This window comes from Muntiacus reevesi, chromosome 4 (genome assembly GCF_963930625.1).
Source record: "Muntiacus reevesi chromosome 4, mMunRee1.1, whole genome shotgun sequence".
Taxonomy (NCBI): domain Eukaryota; kingdom Metazoa; phylum Chordata; class Mammalia; order Artiodactyla; family Cervidae; genus Muntiacus; species Muntiacus reevesi.
Window position 1 is genome coordinate 7,580,768 of NC_089252.1, and position 26,252 is coordinate 7,607,019.

Below are 26,252 nucleotides of genomic sequence, written 5' to 3' on the forward strand. Positions count from 1 at the left end.
CTATGTTTTCAGAAATCCAAAACATGATTGCCTGGTTTTCACTTAAAATCTTGGCCCTATTTTATAATTTGCCCTGATCATGGAGTCAGTTGTACAATGAACTCTCGTACATAGCAGGAGATATTGTTTACTGTTCTATGTTGTATGCAAACAGGTTGTGTCTCCCCAAGTTTTTTATTCTATATTACTGACACATAACCTTCATTCCTAATTATAATTTTAGAATTATATATTTATGTTTAAATATATTAAGTAATATATTGATATTAAATATATAATATCATATATAGAATATTATATGTTATATTACCATATATTAATGTATTATAGTGTATTGTGTTAATATGTTATAATTAATATATTAATATGTTTCATATTTTATTATTTATTCATTTCTTTACTAAAGATGGGCCCACATTTTCATGTCCTATTGTTTATATAATTATACAATCTTTTATATAATTCAGATAAAATAAGATATTTTCTTTTTATAGTAATAGTACAGTAAACAAGATGCTTTGGCTTTGTAGGTGGCTCTAATGGTAAAGAACACACCTGCTAATGCAGGTAGACGTAAGAGACGCGGTTCAATCCCTGGGTTGGGAAGATCCCCTGGAGAAGGGCACGGAGACCCAGTCCAGTATTCTTGCTGAGAACCCCATGGACAGAGGAGCCCGACAAGCTGCAGTCCACAGGGCTATGCACAGTCAGACATGACTGAGGTGACTTAGCATGCATGCAAGGCCTCATTACAGCTGGTGTGAAAGGGACTTGACTTAAAAATATTTCCTGTGTAAGCAAAAGCCGATTCTCTAACAAGTAGCAAACTTGAGTTGACCTGACTCCTATTATAATCTGGGAGTAGTGGGCCCAAAGGCAGCTAGGGAGCTGGCCGACCACATGCTATCACTGGATTCAGATGATGTTTTACAAACATGAAAATATGAAAAATATGTCAAATGTAGATTCACAGGACAGAGATGGTCAAGGTCAGGTTTGAAGGACTTTGAAGGCAGAAGTTGCTGGGCCACTAACATCATTTACTGGGAAGAGAACCAAAGAACTTCCTAAATATGAAGTCAAATGAATTATGGTACAACGGCAGGTTAAATACACACACAGAAGGATGGGGAGATGAAGAGGGAAACCCAGCAGGACCCTGTGGGGCCCCTGGGCACTGAAGACTCTGTGTGCCCCCTTTCTCATTTGTAGGAAACAGACTGCAATCTCTTGACCTTCCCTGAGTTCCAAAGGGCAGATGTGAACAGTTGCTAATCAGGGAAGGGAGATGATGCAGATACAGGGAAGAGCAGTCAAGAAACAACGGTGCTTCCTTGGGACAGGTCCCCGTTCTGCCTCAAGCGACACATGTAACGGGATCTTCAAGCTCTTTACAGCACTAACGAGGGTGAAAGAGGAGAGTGAAAAAGCTGGCTTAAAACTCAATATTCAAAAAACAAGGATCATGGCGTCCAGTCTCATCACTTCATGGCAAGTAGATGGGAAAACAGTGGAAAAAGTGTCAGACTTATTTTCTTGGGCTCCAAAATCATTGAAGACAGTGACTGCAGCCATGAAATTAAAAGACTCTTGCTTCTTGGAAGAAAAGCTATGACCAACCTAGATAGTGTATTAAAAAGCAGAGACATTACGTTGCTGATAAAGGCCCATATAATCACAAGATGGCAGAATAGAAGGATGTACGCTCATCTTCTCATGTGAGAACTCCAAAATTACAACTTGCTGCTGAAATCATCTACAGGATAATGTTAGATCCCACCAAAAAAAGATACCCCACGTCCAGGGGCAAAGGAGAAGCCCCAGCAAGATGGCAGGAGGGGCAAAATGTCATTTAGAATCAAATGCCATACCCTCCAGAGAAGCTCGGAGGGCTCGAACAAAACCTTGTGTGCACCAGGAGACCCCACAGAGACTGAGCCAGACCTGCCTTTGAATGTTTGAGTGTCCTCCATGTAGGTGCGGGTCAGCAGTGGCCTGCTGCAGGGCAGGTGCTCTGGGTGCAGCAGACTTGGGTGTGGCCTAAGTGCTCTTGGAGGAGGTCACCATTAACCCCACCATAGAGCCACCAGAACTTACACAGGACTGGGGAAACAGACTCTTGGAGGGCACAAACAAAGCCTTGTGCACACCAAGGCCCAGGAGAAAGGAGCAGTGACCCCACAAGAGACTGACCCAGACTTGCCTGTGAGTGTCCAGGAGTCTCCAGCAGAGGCCTGAGCCAGCGGTGGCCTGCTGCAGGGTTGGGGGCACGTACTGTAGCAGTGCCTGCATGGGACCTTTTGAAGGAGGTTGCCATTATCTTCATTACCTCCACCATAGTTTGGCCTCAGGTTAAACAGCAGGGAGGGCCACAGCCCTGCTCATTAGCAGAAAATCTGATTAAAGATTTACCGAGCATGGCCACGCTCATCACAACAAGACCCAGTTTCTCCTACAGTCAGTCTCTCCCATCAGGAAGCTTCCGTAAGCCTTTTATCCTTAACTCTGTCAGAGAGAAGACAGAATGAAAACCAAAATCACAGAAACCTAACCAATCTGATCACATCGACCACAGCCTTATCTAACTCAATGAAACTATGAGCCATGCCATGTAGGGCCACCTAAGACGGACGGGGCGTGGTGGAGAGTTCTGACAAAACGTGGTCCACTGGAAAAGGGAATGCCAAACTACTTAAGTATTCTTGCCTTGAGAACCCCATGAACAGTATGAAAGGATAGAACACTGAAAGATATACTCCCCAGGTCAGTAGGTGTCCAGTATGCTACTGGAGAAGAGGGGAGAAATAACTCCAGAAAGAATGAAGAGACAGAGACAAAGCAGCACCACCACCCAGTTGTGACTGTGAAAGTGATGGAAGTAAAGTCCAATGTTGTAAAGAGCAATATTGCATAGGAACCTGGAATGTCAGGCCCATGAATCAAGGCAAATTGGAAGTGGTCAAACAGGAGATGGCAAAAGTGAAGATTAACATTTTAGGAATCAATGAAGTAAAATGGACTGGAATGGGTGAATTTAACTCAGATGAATTTATCTACTACTGTAGGCAAGAATTCCTTAGAATAAATGGAGTACCCTTCATAGTCAACAAAAGAGTCCGAAATGCAGTACTTGGATGCAATCTCAAAAAAGACAGAATGATCTCTGTTCATTTCCAAGGCAAACCATTCACTATCACAGTAATCCAAGTCTATGCCCCAACCAGTAATGCTGAAGAAGCTGAAGTTGAATGGTTCTATGAAGACTTACAAGAACTTCTAGAACTAACACTAAAAGAAGATGTCCTTTTCATTACAGGGGACTAGAATGCAAAAGTAGGAAGTCGGGAGATACCCGGAGTAACAGTCAAGTTTGGCCTTGGAGTACAAAATGAAGCAGGGCAAAGGCTAAAAGAGTTTTGCCAAGAGAACTCACCAATCATAGCAAACATTCTCTTCCAACAACACAAGAGAAGACTCTACACATAAACATCACCAGATGGTCAATACCAAAATCAGATTGTTTATATTCTTTGCAGTCAAGATGGAGAAGCTCTATACAGTCAGCAAAAACAAGACCAGAAGCTGCCTGTGACTCAGATCATGAACTCTTTACTGGAAAATTCAGACTTAAATTGAAGAAAGTAGGGAAAATCACTAGACAATTCAGCTATGACCTAAATTAAATTACTTACGATTATACAGTGGAAGTGAGAAATAGGTTCAAGGGATTAGATCTAATAGACAGAGTGCCTGAAGAACTATGGACAGAGGTTCATGAAATTGTACAGGAGGCAGTGATCAAGACCATCCCCAAGAAAAAGAAATGCAAAATGGCAAAATGGCTGTCTGAGGAGGCCTTACAAATAGCTGTGAAAAGAAGAAAAGCAAAAGCAAAGGAGAAAAGGAAAGATATTCCCATTTGAATGCAGAGTTCCACAGAATAGAAAGGAGAGATAAGAAAGCCTTCCTCAGTGATCAATGGAAAGAAATAGAGGAAAACAATAGAATAGGAAAGACTAGTGATCTCTTCAAGAAATTTAGAGATACCAAGGGAACATTTCATGCAAAGATGGGCACAATAAAGAAATGGTATTGACCTAACAGAAGCAGAAGATATTAAGAAGAGGTGGCAAGAATATACACAAGAACTATACAAAAAAGATCTTTATGACCCAGATAACCATAATGGCGTGATCACTCACCTACAGCCAGACATACTGGAATGTGAAGTCAAGTAGGCCTTAGGAAGCATCACTATGAACAAAGCTAGTGGAGGTGATGGAATTCCAGTTGAGCTATTTCAAGTCCTAAAAGATAATGTTGTGAAAGTGCAGCCATATGGCAGCCAATTTGGAAAACTCAGCAGTGGCCATGGAATGGAAAAGGTCAGTCTTCATTCCAATCCCAAACAACAGCAATGCCAAAGAATGTTCAAACTACTGCACAATTGCACTCATCTCACACGCTAGCAAAGTAATGCTCAAAATTCTCCAAGTGAGGCTTCAAAAGTATGTGAACTGTGAGCTTACTTCCAGATGTTCAAGCTAGATTTAGAAAAGGCAGAGGAACCAGAGATCTAGTTGCTAACATCCGTTGAATCACCAAAAATTCAAGATGGTTCCAGAAAAACATCTATTTCTGCTTTATTGACTATGCCAAAGCTTTGACTGTGTGGATCACAACAGACTGTGGAAAATTCTTAGAGATGGGAATACCAGACCATCTTACCTGCCTCCTGAGAAATCTGTGTGCAGGTCAAGAACCAGCAGTTAGGACTGAACATGGAACAACAGACTGGTTTCAAATAGGGAAAGGAGTATGACAAGGCTGTATACTGTCACCATGCTTATTTAACTTATATGCAGAGTATATCATGCAAAATGCTGGGCTGGATGAAGCACAAGGTGGAATCAAGTTTGCCAGGAGAAATATCAGTAATCTGAGATACACAGATGACACCACCCTTATGGCAGAAAGCAAAGAGTCACTAAAAAGCCTCTTGATGAAAGTGAAAGAGGAGAGTGAAAAAGTTGGCTTAAAACTCAACATTCAGGAAACTAAGATCATGACATCTGGTCCCATCACTTCATGGCAAATAGATGGGGAAACAATGGAAACAGTGAAAGACTTTATTTTTGGGGGCTCCAAAATCACTGTAGACGGTGACTGCAGGCATGAAATTAAAAGGTACTTGCTCCTTGGAAGAAAAACTATGCCAACCTAGACAGCATATTAAAAAGTAGAGACATTACTTTGCTGACAAAAGTCCATCTAGTCAAAGCTACAGTTTTTCCAGTAGTCATGTATGGATGTGAGAGTTGGACTATAAAAAAAGCTGAGAGCCAAAGAATTGATGCTTTTGAAATGTAGTGCTGGAGAAGACTCTTGAGGGTCCCTTGGACTGCAAGGAGATCCAACCAGTCCATCCTAAAGGAAATCAGTCCTGAATATTCATTGGAAGGACTAATGATGAAGCTGAAACTCCAATCCTTTGGCCACCTGATGCAAAGAACTGACTCACTTGAGAAGACCCGGATGTTGGGAAAGATTGAAGACGGGAGGAGAAGGGGAGGACAGAGGATGAGATGGTTGGATGGCATCACCAACTCGATGGACATGAGTTTGAGCAAGCTCCAGGACTTTATGATGGACAGGGAAGCCTGGCATGCTGCAGTCCATGGGGTGCAAAGAGGTGGAGATGATTGAGTGACTGAAGTGAACTGATGGTTTTCCCATAGTCATGTATGGATGTGAGAGTTGGTACATAAAGAAGATTGAGCACCAAAGAACTGATGCTTTTGAACTTGTTGGAGAAGACTCTTGAGAGCCTTGGACAGTAAGAAGATCAAACCAGTCAATCCTAAAGTTAATCAACCCTGAATATTCACTGGAGGGACTGACACTGAAGCTGCAATCCTTTGGCCACCTGATGTGAAGAGCTGACTCACTGGAAAAGACCCTGATGCTGGGAAAGACTGAGTGCAGAAGGAGAAGGGAGTGCCAGAGATGAGATGGTTAGACCTCATCACTGACTCAATGGATGTGAGGTTGAGCCAACTCTGGGACACAGTGGACGACAGGGAAGCCTGGCGTGCTGCAGTCCATGGTGGGCACAGAGAGTCGGGCATGACTTAGTGACTCAACAACAAGAACAACAACAAAACTTAGGCAACCACAGTTCAGTGTGTTAAAATACTGGATGTTCGCAGCTTGAAGTGGTAAACTTTGAATTAGCATCTACTATTTACAGAGCAGTGGGGTAAGTGACAGAACTTTACTGAAGGCCACATTCCAGCTTAAACTTACATTAACTCTGCAGTATAATTTTAACATCCTTGGAGGAGGGCATGGCACCTCACTCCAGTATTCTTGCCTGGAGAATCCCCCAGATAGAGCCTGCTGGGCTACAGTCATCAGGGTCGCACAGAGTTGGACATGACTGAAGTGACTTAGCACGCACGCATCATTTTAATGATGTTTTCCTGATGTTTCTCATTTTTTCTTATTCTCCAATCATTATCAAGTCTCCAGATGTCATATTCTCTGGCAGACAAAAGAAAATAAGGTGGGGGGATGGATGAAAAACAAGTATAAATGTTAAATCTAGAATTAGGGGTGGGGTACATTTAGTTGAAGGGTAAGAGGTAGAGATGAGGTTAAAAAAACAGAACAGAAAACAGAATCAGGAAGAAAAATACAAGTGAACTTTTTTTTCCTCTCAAGATTCTTATATGCAGTTTCTAGTTTGTGCAACATCGCTTAATAGGTACATTTTCAAGGAAAGTGATAAACAGTGGACTGCAGTGAGCCAAATGGTCTTGTGTGTGTGCAGACGTGTGTGTTTGTGTGTATGCATGTTTGAGCATATGCACACAAATCCATGACAGAGACAGCTGACCTTCTGTCATGGTTGTGTTAACATTTCCTTGAGCTAATATTATGTACCAACTTTACTTCCTACAGAATAAAATGGAATACATATTTTTCCATAAAAGTTTGATCAATATAGAACTACATATGTTACCTATTATGTTTTAGAAAATTGCATGGTGGAAGCTTGATGGAGAAAAATCAAGTAGAGAAATCAAGTTTCAGGTTTAATTCAAGTCTGAAACTGAAGTTTCAATTTCAGATTTGAATCAGAGAGTGAAGCAGTTTGTTTGAATAAGGCCCTTGTTAGATTATCCCAATCCAGTATACTATCTGGAAGCTCTGTGCCTTTTAGTAACTACTGTTTATACCTAATAGACCAGGATTAAGTGGCTGACTGCTGTATTTCACACTGAGTTATATTCCGTTTTCACTGCGCTAGACTTAATTAACTAAATCGTGCCTTTCACCTGTGGTCCAGCCAGTAGAATGTACCCCGTGATGAACCCGACTTGGTAATAACGGGATCAAGCAAAGCTGGTCTTCCTGGGGAGTGAGGCTGGTCTTCCTGGGGAGTGAGGCTGGGCCTGGGGAGGCACCCAGTGCTCAGAAAGGTTTCTCAGGAGACGGGATGGGTGAATTGTCAAGAGTGGATTCTGGGCAGGAGGGCGGGGAGGGCTGGGCTCACCTCTTCATCACTGAGTTGAATAGAGTCCTTCAGGAGTCTTGTAACTTCCCAGCCTAGAAAACAGGGCCCGTTTTCCTCAGGCCACATGGACTGTGTGATGCAAACTTGGGAGAAGGGTCACCTCCTTAGAGGGTAAGGCCTCATTTACACTGATGGGGGAAAGAAAAAGCCAAAGACTTAAGCCTGACATGGTGCCTTTTCTTCTTGCATCAAAAACTTAGGGTTAGGTTAGAGTTAGATTTAGTTTTTCTCAAATCTCAGAAGCTGGAAATGTATTTCTTCTTTTAACTTTTAATTTTACCTTAAAAAATTATCTTTAATTGGAGGATAACTGCTTTACAACGCTGTGTTGGTTTCTGCTCTATGACAGTGTGAATCAGCCATAAGTGTACATATATCCTCTCCCTCTTGAGCGTCCCACTCCTGGAATACTATTACTTAAAGCTAGATTTCTATGAAGTCCCTAGAACAAAAAATTCTTCATCCACAGTGGAAACGCTATAACAACATTTTAAAGTAAAAAAAGTGGAATAAACTGGAGTAGGATAGCATGCTTCTCTCTGTCTGGGAAAGAACCTTCTTAGTGTGAATTTAATTTACTTCAATATATTGACAACGGTTAATGACTAGGGAGCCTTTACGCCTTTACGCCTTAAATGTGGACAATCTCATTTAAGCACCGTAATAGGTTCTATTATCCTTGGTTTAGAGATGAAGACAGTGACGCTTAGAAAGATTAAGTAAATGGCCCAAAGACACAAAATTAGCTCTGGTAAATATTCAAACTCTGATTAACTTAGCTCCCAAACTCAAGATTGTAGCTTCTGCAGGTAGAGCCTCTTCATCATGACAGCCCCCAAATTTGGCAGCGCCATGGGGATAAAAACAAAACAAAACACCAAAGTTGCTGCCTCACAGCCTAGTGGACGAAGCATTAATTAATGTATGAAGTTATACCTAAATGTCTGGGAGCCTGGAAGAGCGAGTGATGGACTGTGCGTGGAGTGAGGACATTCCCCTCTGAGAATATTTGGAGCACTTTCATCTGATGTCTGTTTTGGGGCTGCAGATATCCAGGGAGGCCCTCCCCTTGACTTACCCTCCGTCAGGTGAGATTGTGCCATAAGTGTTCACGTGCAGTTGTGTCCCACTCTCCTCTGACCCCGTGGACTGCAGCCCACCAGGCTCCTCTGTCCACGGAATTCTGTGGGCAAGGATGCTGAGTGGGGAATCTTCCTGACTTGGGGATTGAACCCACATCTCTTGCATTGGCAAGCAGATTCTTGACTGCTGAGCCATCGGGGAAGCCCAATATGAATGTTCACAGAGAAGGCTTAGTAGATGGAAAGTGATGATTCTAAAAACTGGCTCTTGTTTTTAATGGTTGTGGTAGGAACTTCAAAGGCAGGCTCGGGCCCTCAGGAAGACATGTTCTGTATTTGGCTGCCACGGACCCAGCCAGACTGACTCACCTGACAACATGCAGATCACACCCTGCGAAGATGGAGCGTGGCTCATGCGACTTCCTTTCTCCCACTGGTGCAGATGTCTCTGAGTGTTTTACTTGCTGCAGGAGGCTTTCATTAACTTTGCAATTTGGAAAACATCATATCATGAAAATTTAAACAGAAGACCTCGATGGAAGCAATTTAAAAACCATGCGAACTTGAAATTGAATGGGCAGTAAAGGAGGACAGGGGGTCAGAGCCGATGGAGAGTAAGTAAATCCTTTGATTTATCTCCCTGTCTCCGCCGGAGCTCTATTTACTGTCTTCTGGAGGTTATCTCTAATTCTAATTGCCTGTTTGCATCCTGTCCTTCGGAGAAACTGGCGCCGCGGATGCCCTTTCGGCGAACATAAACTGCCTTCCGTGCGACCAGGTGCGCTGCTGCGCTGACACTGGGGTCTGGAGCTAATTATAGACGGAGGGGGCGGGGGCGAGGCCGTTCAGAACTGGCACGTGAGTATTAATCAGTGTTAATGAAAGCAGAACTCCAAAGTTATCACCTTTACAAATGGCACCTCCAATGGTCCTTAATTCAAACAGCAAAGCTGTTCAGGCTGTTAAAAAATGAGTCCCATAAAAACTGGTGCAAAAAATGAGTCATTAAATGTATCAGGGAATGGTGATGGGTAACACCCAGTCCCCTAAGCCGGCGCATGGGGCTCATTTCCGGCCCATATTCTCGAGGCCCCTTCCATCACTGTGGCCTGCGGGAGAACTCACCCCCGAGTGGGGGGCAGGTGGAGACAGAAACCTGGCCACCAGGTGCAGGAGCCTCAGCATCTCACGGCGCCCCCTGGGCCACCTAAGTGAGGACCAGCAGCTGCGAGCACCGGTGTCCAGAAAATGACGGTCCTGAAGCAAGCAGCAGGCAGGTCACTGTGTAGGCAGGCAGCCTGACTGCAGGACCAGGGCCGCCGGCCGGTGGGGCTGGACGCTGCTCCTTGAGACACAGGCTAAGAACCGTTCTCGGAGAGTGGTAGCGACGCCACCCCTCCCGGTAGCTTTTCAAATGCGTCTTCTATGGCAACCCGCTCCAGTGTTCTTGCCTGCAGAATCCCATGGACAGAGGACCCTGGCAGGTTGCAGTCCGTGGGGTCGTAAAGAGTCGGATATGACCCAGCGACTAAGGCTACTACTACTAAGTTTAAAATGGGAACACTTTTAATAAGAGGTGTAAGTAAAGATGACATCAGTTTCATGTCTGATGCAAACTTGATTCCTCCCAGAATCTACTTTAAATTAGTACTCGATGGCAAGTTTCTTTTTAAATGCTGCATTGTATGTTAAATACTGCTGCTTTTTGGTTAAATGCAGCATTTCACCATTGACCTAAAGGCTTCAGACGTTCCCCAAAGCTCTGTGCTCTAGAGCTCTGAGTGATGAAATCCCCAAACCATTTGACATTCTCTGGGCTTCCCTAGTGGCTCAGATGGTAAAGAAACTGCCTGCAATGCAGGAGACCTGGATTCAAACCTTGGGTCAGGAAAATCCCTTGGAGAAGGGAATGGCAACCCACTCCAACCCACAGACAGAATAGCCTGGTGGGCTACAGTCCATGGGATCGCAAAGAGTTGGACATGACTGAAGCGACTGACTGCTCCATAATCCGTCGTGTACATAAGTGTAATGGTGATTAAAAGTCATGCTGATGTATGGGAAAAACCATCACAATGTTGTAAAGTAATCGAGGAAGGAAGACTCTGACCCCCTTACTGGAAGCGGCTTCCTGGTCCCTTTTGTTTGTTGATCCTGGTTTCCTTGGACCTTGATCATAAAGATTAGATCATTAGGCAACATTTAACGCAGTTCCTGATTTCTGCTTTCCTAAATATATACCTTAGGGCTTCCCAGGTGGTGCAGTAGTCAAGAATCTGCCTGCTAATACAGGAGACTAGGGTTTGATCCCTGGGTTAGGAAGATCCCCTGGAGAAGGAATTGGCAACCCACTCTAGAATTCTTGCCTGGAAAATTCCATGGACAGAGGAGCCTCCTGGGCTAGAGTCCATGGGGTCACAGAGAGTTGGACACGACTGAGTGCATGTACACAAGTATATGCTTAACCTAACCTCTTGATTCCTTTCCTAGTTTAGAAGGAATAATTAAGTAGTCTCTACCCTTAGCTTCTTCCCCTTTGCAAATCTGCAGGCCAACTCTGCTGGCAAGACAGCATCCCAAGGACAATGGGCAGAAGTCAGCAGGCTTGCATGCAAAAGAAAATGATTAATAATCCGACCTCCTGCCTCAATGATTAACTGAGATTGTTCCCCCTCTTTTCCCTTTAAAAGCTGTCATGGCTGAGCAGAATCTTGGGAGGCCAGACAGGAGACCACCATTGCCCCAGATCACCAGCTTTTCTGAATAAAGTTCTTTCTTCTCTACCGAATTCTGCTCCTTGATTTACTGGCTATTGAGCGGCGAGCAGCTGAACCTGTGCTTGCTTACATTATGGACCCTTTTTTTCTTTTCCTCCCTCCCTTGCTTTTTGCTCTTCTGAGTGTTCCTCATTTCCCCAACATATTTTCTGCTGAAGGCCTTAGAACTAAAATCACAGTTCTGATACAAGTGAAACAAATGGTGTGTTTTAAGCCTTCACTTTTGAACCAAGAGTTCTCTGAGACTAGAAAGAACATCACAAGAAGGTGTTGTGACAGAAATGTTTTTCATAAATGCAGAAGTTAGAGACATAGAAAAACTACCTTCTAATAAGAATTAATCATCCTGATTGCCCACTGAATTAACACCCTCCGCAGGAAGAGGAGTCAGAACCCATCACAGCCATTTAGGGGCAGAGATTTTCAACAGCAGCAGCCTCGGATTTAGCTACTTAAAGGTGAATTATTCTGTTTGTCAATTTTTTTTTTTTTTGACTCCAGAGAGCTAACATCCAACAGGGAAGCCATAAGAGCCCATTCTTCCTGAGCGCCTAGTGGGAGATCTGGAAGATTTCATTGCACCTCTTTTCCAGACATTAGTGTAAACAAAGGATGTCAGTATGGATATGTCAATCTTTTAAGTGTATCTTGCCTCTACGGTTATAGAGTAGATGACAGAAATGAATACAGTAAAACCAAAGACAATGCAGTTTTGAGGGTGATAGGCAGCCAAAGTTATAGGTAAGTCCTACAGAGAATGGATTTGTTTTCACACCAGGATTTTTTTTTTCCACTTCCAGTACATGTGCTGCTTATTAATGAATTCCAATCTATTAAACTTTAAGCATATTAACTTTTCCCCCGTTACCTTCTGAATGAAAGCCTGATGAATTTAATTCATATTGACCTCAGCTTCATAGTGAGAATGCTAACAGTATGGTGAAAAGATTCTAATGATATTTTTATTCCTCGATGCTACCTGTGGTTTACTTGATGATGTATCACCCACCAGTGCCAGAGTTTTCCTCTGACTCTGGACGATCAGTGATGACAGCTGCTTGACTATGTCCCCTCCTTGTAAAGAGGTGGCACCACTTAAAGGAGCACAAGTGAGGAGTGAGATGCAAAACACCACACTTTCATATGTAGTTTAGTGGGATGAAGGGGTGATGAGATTGTTTCTATTTTCCTTCTCTCTCTTTTTAAACATCTCTTTAGCTGGTAAAGAATCTGCCTGCAATGCAGGAGACCCTGGTTCAATTCCTGGGTTGGGAAGATCCACTGGAGAAGGGATGGGCTACCCACTCCAGTATTCTTGGGCTTCCCTGGTGGCTCAGCTGGTAAAGAATCCACCTGCAATGCGGGAGACCTGGGTTCGATCTCTGGTTTGGGAAGATTTCCTGGAGAAGGGCATGACAACTCACACTAGCACTACAGTATTCTGGCCTGGAGAATTGCGTGGGCTGTATAGTATATGGGGTTGCAAAGACTTGGACACAACCGAGCCACTTTCTCACTTTTACTTTATTTGGGCTTCCCAGCTGGCGCAGCAGTAAAGAACCCGCCTGCCAATACAGGAGATGCAAGAGACATGGGTTTGATACCTGAGTCAGGAAGATCCACTGGAGGAGGAAATGGCAACTCACTTCACAATATTTCTGCCTGGAAAACTCCATGGACAGAGAAGCCTGGTGGGTTACAGTCCATGGTGTTGCAGAGTTGGACACAGCTGAGCACACAGGCAAGAGGTATGCAACGAAAACATAAATGCCCAGCAGACTGAAATGTACTCTGCATTGACTACAGTCTATAGTTCTCTGACGTACAGTAATTACCTTCATCAATGCATATTTTTTTGTTAGCTAAAAACAACAACCAGAGAAGAATGTGACATTGAGATTGAAGGCGTTCAGAACGAGCCTCCCCAAAACATGCCACTTTGGCAAGTGGATTACTTTGAGCCAAAGACAATCAAGGTCCAGAAGACTCAAGAAGAGTTTTTAACCTCCCACTTAATTGCCTAAAAGAATCCAGACCGAGCACCTGACTCAGACACGGAGCTGTTACCAGAGATAACTTCTATCAGAAGGACCGATCTGTGTGGCAGGGCAAACATCTAATTACCAAACACCTGCTCTTCTTGTCACCTGTGTCCTGCCACCCACCTCCGCCCTTGGAAGCCCGAGGCCCCGTCCCTTCCCTTAGCTCAGAACACCGTATAAGCCTCAGCCACCATTCTTGACTTTGGGTCTCATGGGAATCCCTAATGTATACCATTACATTTATTTTTCTCCTGTTAATCTCACATCAACTTAATTATTAGACCAGCCAAAGAACCCTGAAGGGTAGAAGGTACATTTTTCCTCCCCAACACAATCATTTAAACAAATAGATCATAACTAATAAGGCACTTGAAACCCTTAACTGGAAATATTAGTGAGATAAATCAGAATATTTAATCATTTATTGATTCTGTTTAATTGTGTAAATCACCGCTGTTCTCCAACAAGTCTCACTGCAATGTTTTCAGCAATTTCACTGCCTTCTGGTATTTTCTGTTGGGTGCTTTTGACATTATTTCAGAAGTCATCCATCTAAATGCTACCTTCAGAGAAAAATTTTCCATGCTACCATGAAAACCACAGTCTTTTTTTTTGTTGGAATTATAGACCAAGACCTTGTCAGAACCGAAAGTTATCTGTAGAGTTGTTCCAACCCATTTACAACTTATTTGTAGTAGTATCTCACCTTTTTGCTTAGAAATTTAATTGTTTTTATTTTCTTCTTTGAATATTCCATATTTTTAGCTTTCTTCTATTGAATATTTACAGGTATATGATTACATTTAAATAAAAATAACCTTATATTAAAAGCATATTTTCTAATTATTTCTAACCTCAGGAACAAGCAAGATGAATTTTACAAGATCATGACTGGCAATTTAAGTGCATAGTGCTGGCATTTCTGGAAGGAACTAACGGAATGAGAAGCACGTCTTCTCTGATTCATGAACTGTCAAGGCAGTTTCCCCTCCCTTTCCCAGTCCTCTAATCCTTATCCTATTAAAGATCTTCTCATACAAATAAATAATACAAAAAATAATCACAACCTGTTAAACATAGTAGTCAAGTTGGTGGTAAGACAGTTCATTTAAAATATCAAATGCAATTATCTTCCATAAGTGACTAAAATGGTTCTGACTGCTTTTTCCTGCAGAATGTATCTTTAATCATTCATCCCCACTCATCGAATCTCATTATTCTAGGTTTGAAACTCCGGCAAGCAAATATTGCTTAAAAAATAACACTCAGGTTGCTTGTTACCATTTTTTTTTCCTCTCAAAACATTTAGTGTTGTTAATATGAGCAAAAGTTAATGCATAAAAAGAAGAATATTCTGAGTGCCTAATTACGTTGAAGGGTATAACAGTTATTCTTTCACCTGCTATTTATTGGGCACCTCGTACATTCAAACCTCAAAAAAAGGTTTGTCTGATGAGAGTTTTCATCTGTGTGTGTGGTGTTGTTTTTTAAGCCTTATTTTTCCTAGTTCCTGCTTCTTCCTGTCTTGGTCAGTTATTAGTTTATTGCAGCTGAATATTTTATTTGAAGGATAAGTTTATTCATTGAGCACAGAAGGGAAGAAACAGGAAGAGAATCGTGGAAGCTGAGTTCTGCTGTTATTGATCAAATACCTGCCACTGTTAATCTGATTCATCTGCTAAGCCACATCTATACAGTCAACCAACCATTTACCATTAGGAAAAATACGGAGGCAACAGAGTTACACTCGTCTCCTGCTGCCCTGCTCCTTCTCAAATGGTTTCGACGTCAAGGCTTCAGCTAAACCTTAAAACTATGAGAAAGTTCATGGAGCATTTCATTGCGGAGCCAGCAGTCAGCCTCCTGAACAGATATTCAACCCTCTTATGGCAAAAAGATGCTACGGGGGAAACCCTTTGTAAGACACAGCAGGAAACAGACCCTGGAAGTAGCTACTTTTAGCTTCTGACAATGTTTTGTATCATTTTTTCAGTCCAATTCCTCCCCCAAAGCAGCTCCTCAGCCCTTGGTTAGCTTTGGGATAATTTTTACTGTAGGCCTATGAAATAATAACTTTAGAAAAGACATGGTAAGTCTCAGAGCTCCCACTGTGGCCGGGGACAGCAGATAAATGGAAATGGAGGAGCAGCAAGTGGGGCAAATACAAAGCAAACGGCGTGGCTCCTTGTTTTCGCCCCCAGGAAGCCCAGGCGGGGTGTTCCCAGTGCTACTTGCCTTGCAAACTGTAGATTTCTCCAACGCTGCTCTGCCGGGTGATGTGGTGCCAGTAGGCGCTGCGAGGAAGAGAGATCGATTTGGATAATGTCATGGGTTCCGTCAAGCTTGTCTGAAGCTAAAAGAAAAAGAAACTGTGTCTCAGGCTCTACTTAAAATATTCAATTCAAATCGGCTCTTGAAAAAGTTCAGGGTTAAATATGAGTGACATATAATAGACTCTGTTACAGGTTCCTGCATAAGATGCTGTTTCAAGATATCATTTTTTGGGGGGGGGGGCGGGTGGAAGGGGCTGCGCTGGGCGGCTTGAAGGGTATTAGTTCCCTGACCAGGGATTGAACCTGGGGGCACCGCAGGGAAAATGCTGAGTCCTAACCACTGGACCGCCAGGGAAGCCCCAGGATCATCATTTTTAAGTAAGGAAAATCGTGACTTAAAAAATAGGAAATGAACACTTGTATACAATTAATCTCATTAATTAAGAAGGGAATGAAAAGATGGAAGACCGATTCCAAGGGGAATTCAAGGAGCTTACAGTCGGTCAGGAAGGCGGGTGAAGAACCACAGCGGTGATCCATTCTATTCCACCAGACACGTTTATCTGCACTTCTATAAGCAAGAATTACCTGCATGACTATCAGCATTCTACAATTTACTGAACTGTAAAATAACTCAAAAAATGGAGATGCAACCCCTGTCAGAAGCAGACACCCCAAAATAGCGCCAAACGCAAGATGGCATTTCATTTTCACCCCTTTGAGTGTCTGTTGGGCTGCACCCCCCAGACCTATAAACCCTGTACTTGCCCAGCTTCTAGACTGAAGAGCCCAGAGTCAGAGACATCAGCGGTTTCAAGGCCACGATCCCCAAACTTTTTGGCACCAGGACCGATTTCGTGGAAGAGAATTTTCCCACAGACGGGGTGGGGCGGATGGTTTGGGGATGATTCTAATACATTACATTTATTGTGCACTTTATTTCTACAGTTATTACAACAGCTCCACCTCAGAGCATCAGGCATTCGATCCCAGAGGTTGGGGGGCCCTGGTTTAATGGATGGGGACGCTCACATGTTGGAAGGAAGGTCCTGGAACGACGCCCCAGTGTGCGGCAACACAGCAGTAGTGTTACAGAGGGATGGACGTCAGGAGGGCGTGTTAGTTTCCAGGGCAACCAGCAGAGGCGCCAGAGGCTCCTCAGCACCCCTTTGATTAGAGTAAGCACCAGGGGGGGCTGGGGTGGGCATCCCAGGTGACCCTAGTGGTAAAGAACCCACCTGCCAAGGCAGGAGACTCAGGTTCCATCCCTGGGTTGGGATGATTCCCGGAGGGCGTGGTGACCCACTCCAGTATTCTTTCCTGGTGAATTTCCACCCTCCATAGGGTCGCAGAGGGTGGGACAAAACCGAAGTGACTCAGCATTGGGCCTGGGGCAAGTGCTTAGGCCGGCCAGTTATGCGAGCAGGTTGCAGGTGAAGCAGACAATGGCCAGGCAGTGGACAGACAGAGAGCAAGAGGACAGCCATGCTGAGAGGCCGGACCACACAGCATCTTATGTTCCTGACACCCGCCTCCAGCCTCGCCAGATGGCTCCCCCCTCAAACTGACCTCATTCCTCACTCCTTCGACAGAAAACAGTGCTTTCCCTGAGAAGTTCTGTGATAAAAGGGTGCGCGTGCCTGGCGCTCAGGCGCTTCAGTCGTGTCTGAGTCTTTGTGACCCCATGGACTGTAGCCCACCAGGCTCCTCTGTCCATGGGATTCTCCAGGCAAGAATACCGGAGTGGGTTGCCCTGCCCTCCTCAAAGGGGTGGTATCTTTTCTCATTTGAGAGATAAACTTCAGGTTAGCTACAGAGATCCACACAACATCCTATCAGGTGATGCTCGGACACATGATTAGTTCAAAGAGAATGATACTTTACATTGCATTTTCCAGAAGAAATTCATTTTCATTGATTCACAGTATTTTCTTTAGAAGTCCCAGAAATGGTTTTGTTTGATCTTGGCACATATTTCTCTGATGTAATCTGAGCCAATGTGCACTTTCTGACAATGGGTGATCCTCTAATTAATAACACTAATTAATAACACATGTCTTCTTTATTTAGTGACTGACTCCTGGCAAACCTGGGAGCCATAAAGGTCACCTTGGTCAAATCTGGCCTTGGAGTCCCATTTGCTCGCTGGTGGGGGACCCTGCCCCCTGGGGCTCGTGTGTCTGCATCCAGAGTCGCTGCCCTTCCGAGAAGGTGCTGTCCAGAGTTCCTGATATGATAAGTTAATGATAGGCCCTTAAAGCCACATAAAACTAGGAGGCTTTTAAGTTTTAACTAAAGATGAAGCCATAGGACTTGAACGTATTTGTTCGATTTCACTTTTTAATAGTGAGGCATTTCTAGAACTGCTGTGTCTTGCCACAGAAGTGCCCTACTTGGTGTATCTGAGAGTCTAACTCTCTTGAAGGTCTTTTTCTTTTTTTAAAGGATGGCTTCAAACATAGCAACACTGGAGCCAACTTTTCAAAATTTTCTCTATTTCAAAATTTTTCTTTTTTTACTATGAAATGAGTATACTACCACACTGACACCCACTGCGTGTCCGACTCTTTGTGACCCCACGGGCTTCCCTGGTGGCTCAAATGGTAAAGAATCTGCCTGCTATGCGGGAGACCCGGGTTCGATCCCTGGGTCGGGAAGATCCCCTGGAGAAGGGAATGGCAACCCACTCCAATATTCTTGTCTGAAAAATCCATGGATGGAGGAACCTGGCAGGCTACAGTCCGTGGGGTCCCAAAGAGTCGGACACAGCTGAGCGACTAACACTTTCACTTTCAAGTGCTTCAGTCATATCCGACTCTGCAATCCCATGGACTGTGACCCACCGGGCTTTTCCATCCATGGGATTCCCCAGGCAAGAATACTTGAGTGGGTTGCTATGCACTTCTCCAAGGGATCTTCCCGGCCCAGGGATTGAACCCCTGCTTCTTAAGTCTCCGGCACTGACAGGTGGGTTCTTTACCACTAGCGCCACCTGGGCTGTTAGGGAGAAGCCAGAACATCTGGGTTCCAGAAAGGCCGTGGAGGACTGAAGACCACTGCAGATTATTGGAGAGCCTGCCTTCAGAAGCAGGGCTCTGGGTTCCAGCCTTTCACACCTGGCTGGCTGGTGACTGCTCTGGCTGATGAGGGCCGGCACTGTGACACCGTTTCAGGCACACCCTTTAAGACCCTCCCTGGGAGCAGTTTCTTGGCTCCCGTGTTCTGAGTCACCAGGTGAACCTCACTGTTCTGAGGCTGCCGTGGGCTGAGGAAGCCCTGGCTCACTGCGTCCACAGGCCATTAAATCGAGGTCTGACTCCTAGAAAGTCCAACCATTTTCATCTTACAGATAGAAAATCCAAGTCCAGGAAAATTCAGGGATTTGCTCGAGGTAAAATCCTGAGTGCAGAATCCCCAACAGAAAACAGTCCTCCTGACTTCTGAGTCCACTGCTCTTTATCCTGTTCATACGCTGATCTCTCATGGGAAGGCGAGCTTCCTCCCGCACGAATGACAACATAGCCTTGTGTTTTGAGAGGAGTTTTGCTGCCAAGAAGCAGCAGGAAGGGCCTGACCACTGATGTGATTTTTGTGAACGCACACGCTCCCAGCACCTCTTCCCATTTTACTAACAATATTATCCAGCTTACGCCACTGCCTTCTGCAATTTCCCTTCGCTGTTCTGGGACCCCGCCAGCCTTTGTGATAAAACCTAATGCTAATTTGTGTTCACCTACATAAAATTCATGTGTATTTTTAAAAAAACTGTTAAATATAAATTTTCCTTTTGTGCTGCCTCTCCCTAATTATTGCCTAGAATTTTAAAAATCATATTAGCACTTGAGACACAAATCTCTATGACTGGGAGACAAGTTACCATTTACAGATGAGCAGTTAGGAGTCATTCTCTATGTGCCTTGACCTATGCAAACTGGTTTCATAGGTTATCTCCTTTAATATCCACATAAATTATCAACAAATGTGCCATCTGACTTTTACAGACAAGGGAGATGGGGCTCTGGGGGGTCATGGGACTTGTTCATGGTGTCACAGCCAGTGGGCGATGCCTCTGGAGCTCGGAGCCCATGACATCCTTTCCTCTTTACCACAGTTCATTGTAAAATAATTGATTGGAAACTTCCTATTCAAAAGGCAGGTAAGATGAGAATTACACCAGTTGGGTCAATTCCACTGGACTGATGCGGAACGTGAGCACCTCTCTCCTATGTTCAGAAATAAAAGACCACAATTTGTGTGGCAGAGGCTCAGAGCTAAGTCTACTGGCTTTGTGGTCCGCAACTTGTTATCAAAGATCAACACCACAGCTGCCTAGCCATTTGACTTCAGGTAAGGTACGTAAACTTTTTTTTTCCCCAAGATTCAATTTTTCCTTATCTCTAAATTAAAGATAAGACATATGTAATGTGCTTTCAGTGTTGCTGTAAATATCTTACAAGACGACGCTTTTAGTATGAAAAGCACACTCATGTCCAAAGTGCTCAGTAAAGATCACCGATCTAAGAGCTCAACAGAAGCAAAAAAACTCATCCCACCCTCTCCTTGCCCTGCTGTATGTGTAAGTCCATAGACATGCAGCTTATCAGAAACACACGACCCAATAAAAAAATGGGTGTAAGACCTAAACAGACGTTTCTCCAACAAAGACATACAGATGGCCAGCACACACAAAAAAGATGTTCAACATCGCTCATTATTTGAGAACTGCAAATCAAAACTACAATGAGGTATCACCTCATACCCATGAAAATGGTCATCATCAAAAGATGACAAACAATAAATGCTGGAGAGGATGTGGAGATAAATGGAAAACCGTCTTGCATGGTTGGTAGGAATGTACACTGATATGGCCACTCTGGAGGATCCTTAAAATACTAGACATAAAGCTACCGAATGACCCAGCAAGCCCACTACTGGGCATTCACCCCGAGAAAACCAGTTTTCAAAAAGGCACAGCTTCTCTGTATGATGAAGAGAATTAAAACGTGCTTCATACGGGCAGATGTGCCAGCCAGTCCCTGGTTTGTCTGAGACAAGAGGAATGGGTGGGGAAACCGTGTAGATGAGACACAGGGCAGAAATCCAGGTGGTGGGGCCGAGTGTTCATGTGACGTGGGACACGCATGTTAGCGTAAGAAAAAAACATGCTGCTTCATAAGGAAAAGCTTAACACCGGCGCACTCCCTCAAGAACAGTTAGTTTTATTTGTTTTTGGAAAAGAGCTCATGAAACTCGAAAGCTGCACAGAAATCGAAGCCCAGGAGACCGTACACCAGCCAGGCTTGGCACTGTTTGGATTCGTTCAGACAGTCCTCTGAAGTTAGAAGGTTTATGGATGATTGGTTTCTCACAGACTTAATTCTCAATAGGGGACACTCACTCTTAATCTTCCATTTTATTCAACATAACTGGGAAAAAAAATAGAAGGTACCTTGCTGAGTTTGTAGCAGACTCACAAATAAAATGTAGTTTATATAGTCATGAATTGGAAGCTGTTAGGTGACGTTTAAAATTGGACTTTGTGGGATAGTATTTTCATTAACTTGAAACAGAATAGATGTCATTATTACATACTTTAAACCATGTATTGACCAAAATACTTCCGCAGAGTGCGAGAAAAAAGCTGGGCTTTGGAATAACATCAGAAATTATTACAAACATCTACATAAATACTTTGAATGCCACTCTAATCTGTACGCAGTAAAGTTTTTTTCTTTTTCAATGTTTATCAGCTTGCATCTTTTGCCTCCTTTTTTTTTTTTGATGGCATTTTTTTGTTGTTGTTTTATTTTATCTGTTTATTTCTAGGCCATGCCATGCAGCACATGAGATCTTAGTTCCCCAACCAGGGATGGGATCCGCGCTCCTGCAGTGGAAGCTCACAGTCTTAATCACAGGCCCACCAGGGAAGTCCCAGTAATGCTTTTAAGAATATATATTCTTTATCTATCTATCATCTGTAAGCAGATACATTTACAGAGCTAACCTTTGAATCTAAGGAATATGATGAATACATTAAATTAAAAGATTAATTAAACATTAAATTTCATAGGTGTTTTAAATAGAAGTTTTGCTGTCATTTGATTTTGAGGTATACAGAGGCTGTAATATGTGTATGTAATTAATTTCCAGTGTATGCATATAGTGAATTCTGGGATAAACTTTAGTGGTGGTTATAAAATTTTACCCATTTAAAATGAAAGGTTTTCCTTTTGCCGTGTTATGAATTACCTCATAATTACTGAGCTTTTACTAAGGACCAGGTGGCAGTCTAGCCCTCTGAAGTGGGTGCTCTTGCTCCTTCTTCCTTCTTTTAAGGAGAGGAACGTAAGTGACTTGCAGGCGGTCACACGGCTCTGCTGGTCTTTCCCTGGAACCTCCCTGGTTACCCAGCATGCTGTGCGGCTTCCGCATCGTGCGTGTGCATCCAGGGATTGACAACTAGGCTCACATTCTTTAAGTGTAGCCTTAATGGTCTTCTCATGCAATTCTTACATCAATTTCTTAGATTTCAGACTGCCCCTACTGGCCTACTCCCCCACACCCATTTTACAGCATTGTTGCAAAGAGGAGTCAGTCTGATTCTTTGGGTTGTATGCATATATGTCATATATGTTTGCATGCTGAATCATTTTGACTGACTTTTGAAATCTGTTTTTTTTTTTTCTCTCTCTGTTAAGGAAATTGCTCTTGTAATTGGGGCTTTCCTGGTGGTTCAGTGGTAAAGAATCTGCCTGCCAAGCAGGAGACTCGGGTTCGATCCCTGCGTTGTAAAGATCTGGAGAAGGAAATGGCAACCCACTCCAGTATTCTTGCCTGGAGAATTCCACAGACAGAGGAGCCTGGTGGGCTACAGTCCCCAGGGTCGAAAAGAGTTGGACACGACTCATTTATGAAACAACGACACTCCTATAATTGCCAAGAGTAGATTGTATGCCTCTGAATAAGTAAGACTACTATAGTTTAAAGAAATGAAAAAAGAATGATTTTTGTAGATTTCCCTACTATTGTTCTATTCTAGCAATATAAATAAAAGAAACAAAATTGTGTCTTTTAAACACAGTTGAACTTTTAAATGTTAGACATTAATTTTCCTTATACCTTATGAATTGTAATCAAGTTGATTATATGTTACATACATATATATGATATATAATACATTTTTTGAAGTGACATCTAGAGTCACAGCAACTTCCAAGGAGAAAAAAAACACAATCTAAATAAAATTTTGACCATCATGCTATGTCTCAGCACGATGTATTAGAAAAATTATATACTGCCTTCCTGTCATTTCCATCTCATTTGTGTATTTATTGCAGATAGAAATTAGTATTTTCTTTGTTTTTGTTTAGAAACTAATTTTCCTTTAGTGTTCTGAAACATCAGGAACATGGGCCCACGTTAGTTATCAACTATAATAATTTGTTCTAACTGAGCTTGTGTTAGTTTAATCAGTGTCGGCCAATCAGTAAAAGAAAACTTCACAAAAATGCAAATAGCATTTCCCAGCAGGGAACCGGTCACTGTCAGTAATAATGAAGGCTCTTGTCTGCTGGTTAATAATTGATAATACTGAGCAAGAGAGTCAGGAATAGAACTTTGAAGAAGGAATTCATAAGCAGATATTCCTATATTTTGATTGTAACATACCGTTTGCCATCATAAATCACTCATTTAAACAATTTATAGAATTTCATAACCTTCTATGAGTAAACCTAGAAAAGAGATTGGAAAAATGTTAACATTTTCCTGTCTGTAGCTCATAAGATTATTTTGCTTCCAAATTCTTCATCTTTTCAGTATGGGAGAACAATTTTTTTTCCCCCCATAGCTGACAGAGATTCACGTAAAATGAGGGTATGAAGAATGCTGTCACTCAAAAGAAAGCCAAACTGCGCAGGATAGGTCCCATTCTGGAAGCTTGCTTATTTCTTCAAAATTCATAAATGGGCACATGGTACTCCTCGCCTTATTAAGCAGGGACTTGAAAGAAATTGAAAGATAGAATTTAGTGACAGTTGGGATTAACAGTTTAGAGTCTTCAGAATACTTATGACAAGTATTATGGTATTTTATACACTCTAGGATGCCATCATTAGAAAGACACATGATTTTATGGAGCACTAGGAAAGAACAGTGCTGCTAATTAAACCGTTAACTCTCATCTGACTTGAGAGACATTAAACTGTGAAAAAGAAACCCATCTTGGAATTCATGCCATGGAATAGCATTTCCTTGGTCATACAGCTACTTAGACAAGAACTATTTCATAGGCTGGTAGCAGTCAATACTTGGGTAAGATCTGTGATCATGTATAAATCTGGAAGGGCAAATACACTAACTTTGAGTTGCAGTCTAAGTCAGTTGTACATGAAACCAGCTTTGTTCTCCCCTCTCCATTGTCCTCCTCCAAGGCAGGCCTACTACGTGCTAATGGGGTGGCTGGAGAGGCAGACACTGCTGCCTCCTCACCAGAAATTTCTTTTCATCTTACATTATAAAAGGGAAATAAGATCATTTGTCTTTAAATGCTTGCTGTTCAAAAGGCTTACTGTTTGGGGAACAGTAAAACTTTCTAGTTTGTTAAATGTGTGACTTTAACTTGCTTTTATTTCTGGTAACAAGAGCAAGTAAAATGATAGATCTTAGTGAAAGAAAACTATTTGTTTTCTAGGAAGGACATTCTATGTGAGACTCTTGCTGTTTTTCTCCATCCACTGGAGCTTAGGAAGACCATAGAAGTGACAGTTTTGGACAGCAGTGCCTTTAAGTCCTACCAGTGGTGTTTTTTAGGCATCACACATGGTTTGCTATCTTGCTCGTATTTCAGTAACTGATGCTGTTTGTCCTTAAATTGTGCCCAGAGCTTTTCAGGTGATCAGGAAGCAAGAATGACTGAGAATAGGAGCATTCCAGACACTATGTTTTTAAAGGACAAACTGTAATTTTTGTTATGGGGGGTTCTTTGCTTTTAAATCACTGACATTGTTACGAAGCTTGAAATGACTAATGACAATCCCTCTTTCTTTCCTTATTTTTTGATAAGCTATCAGGAAAAACCTGTTTTAAAAATTCCATTTATATTCAAGTCAATGTATGACAAAAACCACTACAATATTGTAAAGTAATCAGCCTCCAACTAATAAAAATAAATGAAAAAAAAATTCCATTTATATTTTCTCATCAGCTCCTTCCCTGTGTACATTTCATAGCACTTGTAAAGCTTAAGAATATACAAAGCAAATTTAAAACAAGAAATTTCTTTTATATTATTTGTGTTTGTGTGTGTAGTATTGTGTGTGTATGTGTGTAACAGATCCATTGAAATACAAAATTAAATTATTTCAGGGCCTTTGAGGTCTTGTTGATGATGAGGTCAGCCTCCACTCTCCCTCCACGGGCAGAGCCACACAAGCACTGTTGAGGTGTTTTCTGATGAATGGCTGGTATCACCGAAACAATGAAAACTTTCCTTGAAATTGTTGCACATGCAAAGTGGAATACCGTCGTTTTTGACAACAGAATTAGAAGAACTTGGAGTGTTTTATCTAATTTATGACCTCTGTGAAACGGAAACAAATTCAAGAGGTACCATTGTTTAAATATGTGGCTTTCATAATTTCCCCTGCGTTCTCAAATAATTTGAAAGTTGGTAGTCACACTTTTTCACCCGGTTTAAGCCACTGGATGACTGAAGAAGTCCCAAGCCTGCTGTTTTAATATCTGTCCCCCTCCCCTTCCATCTCCGAGCACCCAGATCTACAGTGTACCCCAATCCTGGCTTCCCCTGCCTGAGAGCTCAGTCAGTGGACCATCTGCACCATCCCCGTTACAGCAATAGCCTCCCTCCTCTTCCCTGGACTTGCTTCTCAGTGGCACAGGATAAGACAAAATACAACTGCATCAATGGCAAAGGTGAATCAAATTTGGTGTTGCAATTCTTTTGGTACAGGCTTGTCAGGTGTACTTGAAAGGGACGAACATATTACTTAGCTACAGCTGGGAATAAAAATATCATGTCTTCACCATCATTGCAGATCTTAAAATTACTCCACATCATCACCATCATCATGAACCTTTCACGGTACCTCTTGTGTGCCAGGTCTGTTCTCAGCACTTCATAGGTATTAATGCACAGATACCTCATTACAACCAAATAAGTAGAACGATTATGTCCCCATTTTACAGACAGAGGAAAATGAAATATTTAGAGGTTAAATGAGCTGCTCAAGATTACACAGCCCGTGAGCAGAACCAGAATGGGAAGCCAGCACACTGAGGGCTGTCCTTACCGAAGACAATTACGATTGCTTGAAAGAGCTCCTGGATTCTCCTTCATGAAAAAACTGTCTAAGCGCCTCTACTTATAAGCATTTTGCCTGCTCAGAACAACTAGAAGTAAAGAACTATGCCTGCTGACTAATAGCAAATGACATCACAGTTGTTCATTTGAACTCCAGCATATTGTAAATATGGTCTGA

The 26,252-nt window shown here is 42.6% G+C and overlaps 1 protein-coding gene across 1 annotated transcript in view; it reads right to left on the bottom strand.

Annotated features, from left to right (window-relative positions):
- DOK6 (docking protein 6) overlaps nt 1-26,252 on the bottom strand; it is a 394,048-nt gene that overhangs the window by 59,311 nt on the left and 308,485 nt on the right. Inside the window, exon 7 of the mRNA XM_065935112.1 lies at nt 15,716-15,833. Coding sequence (XP_065791184.1) covers nt 15,716-15,833 — 118 coding nt within the window. The remainder of the gene's footprint in view (nt 1-15,715; nt 15,834-26,252) is intronic.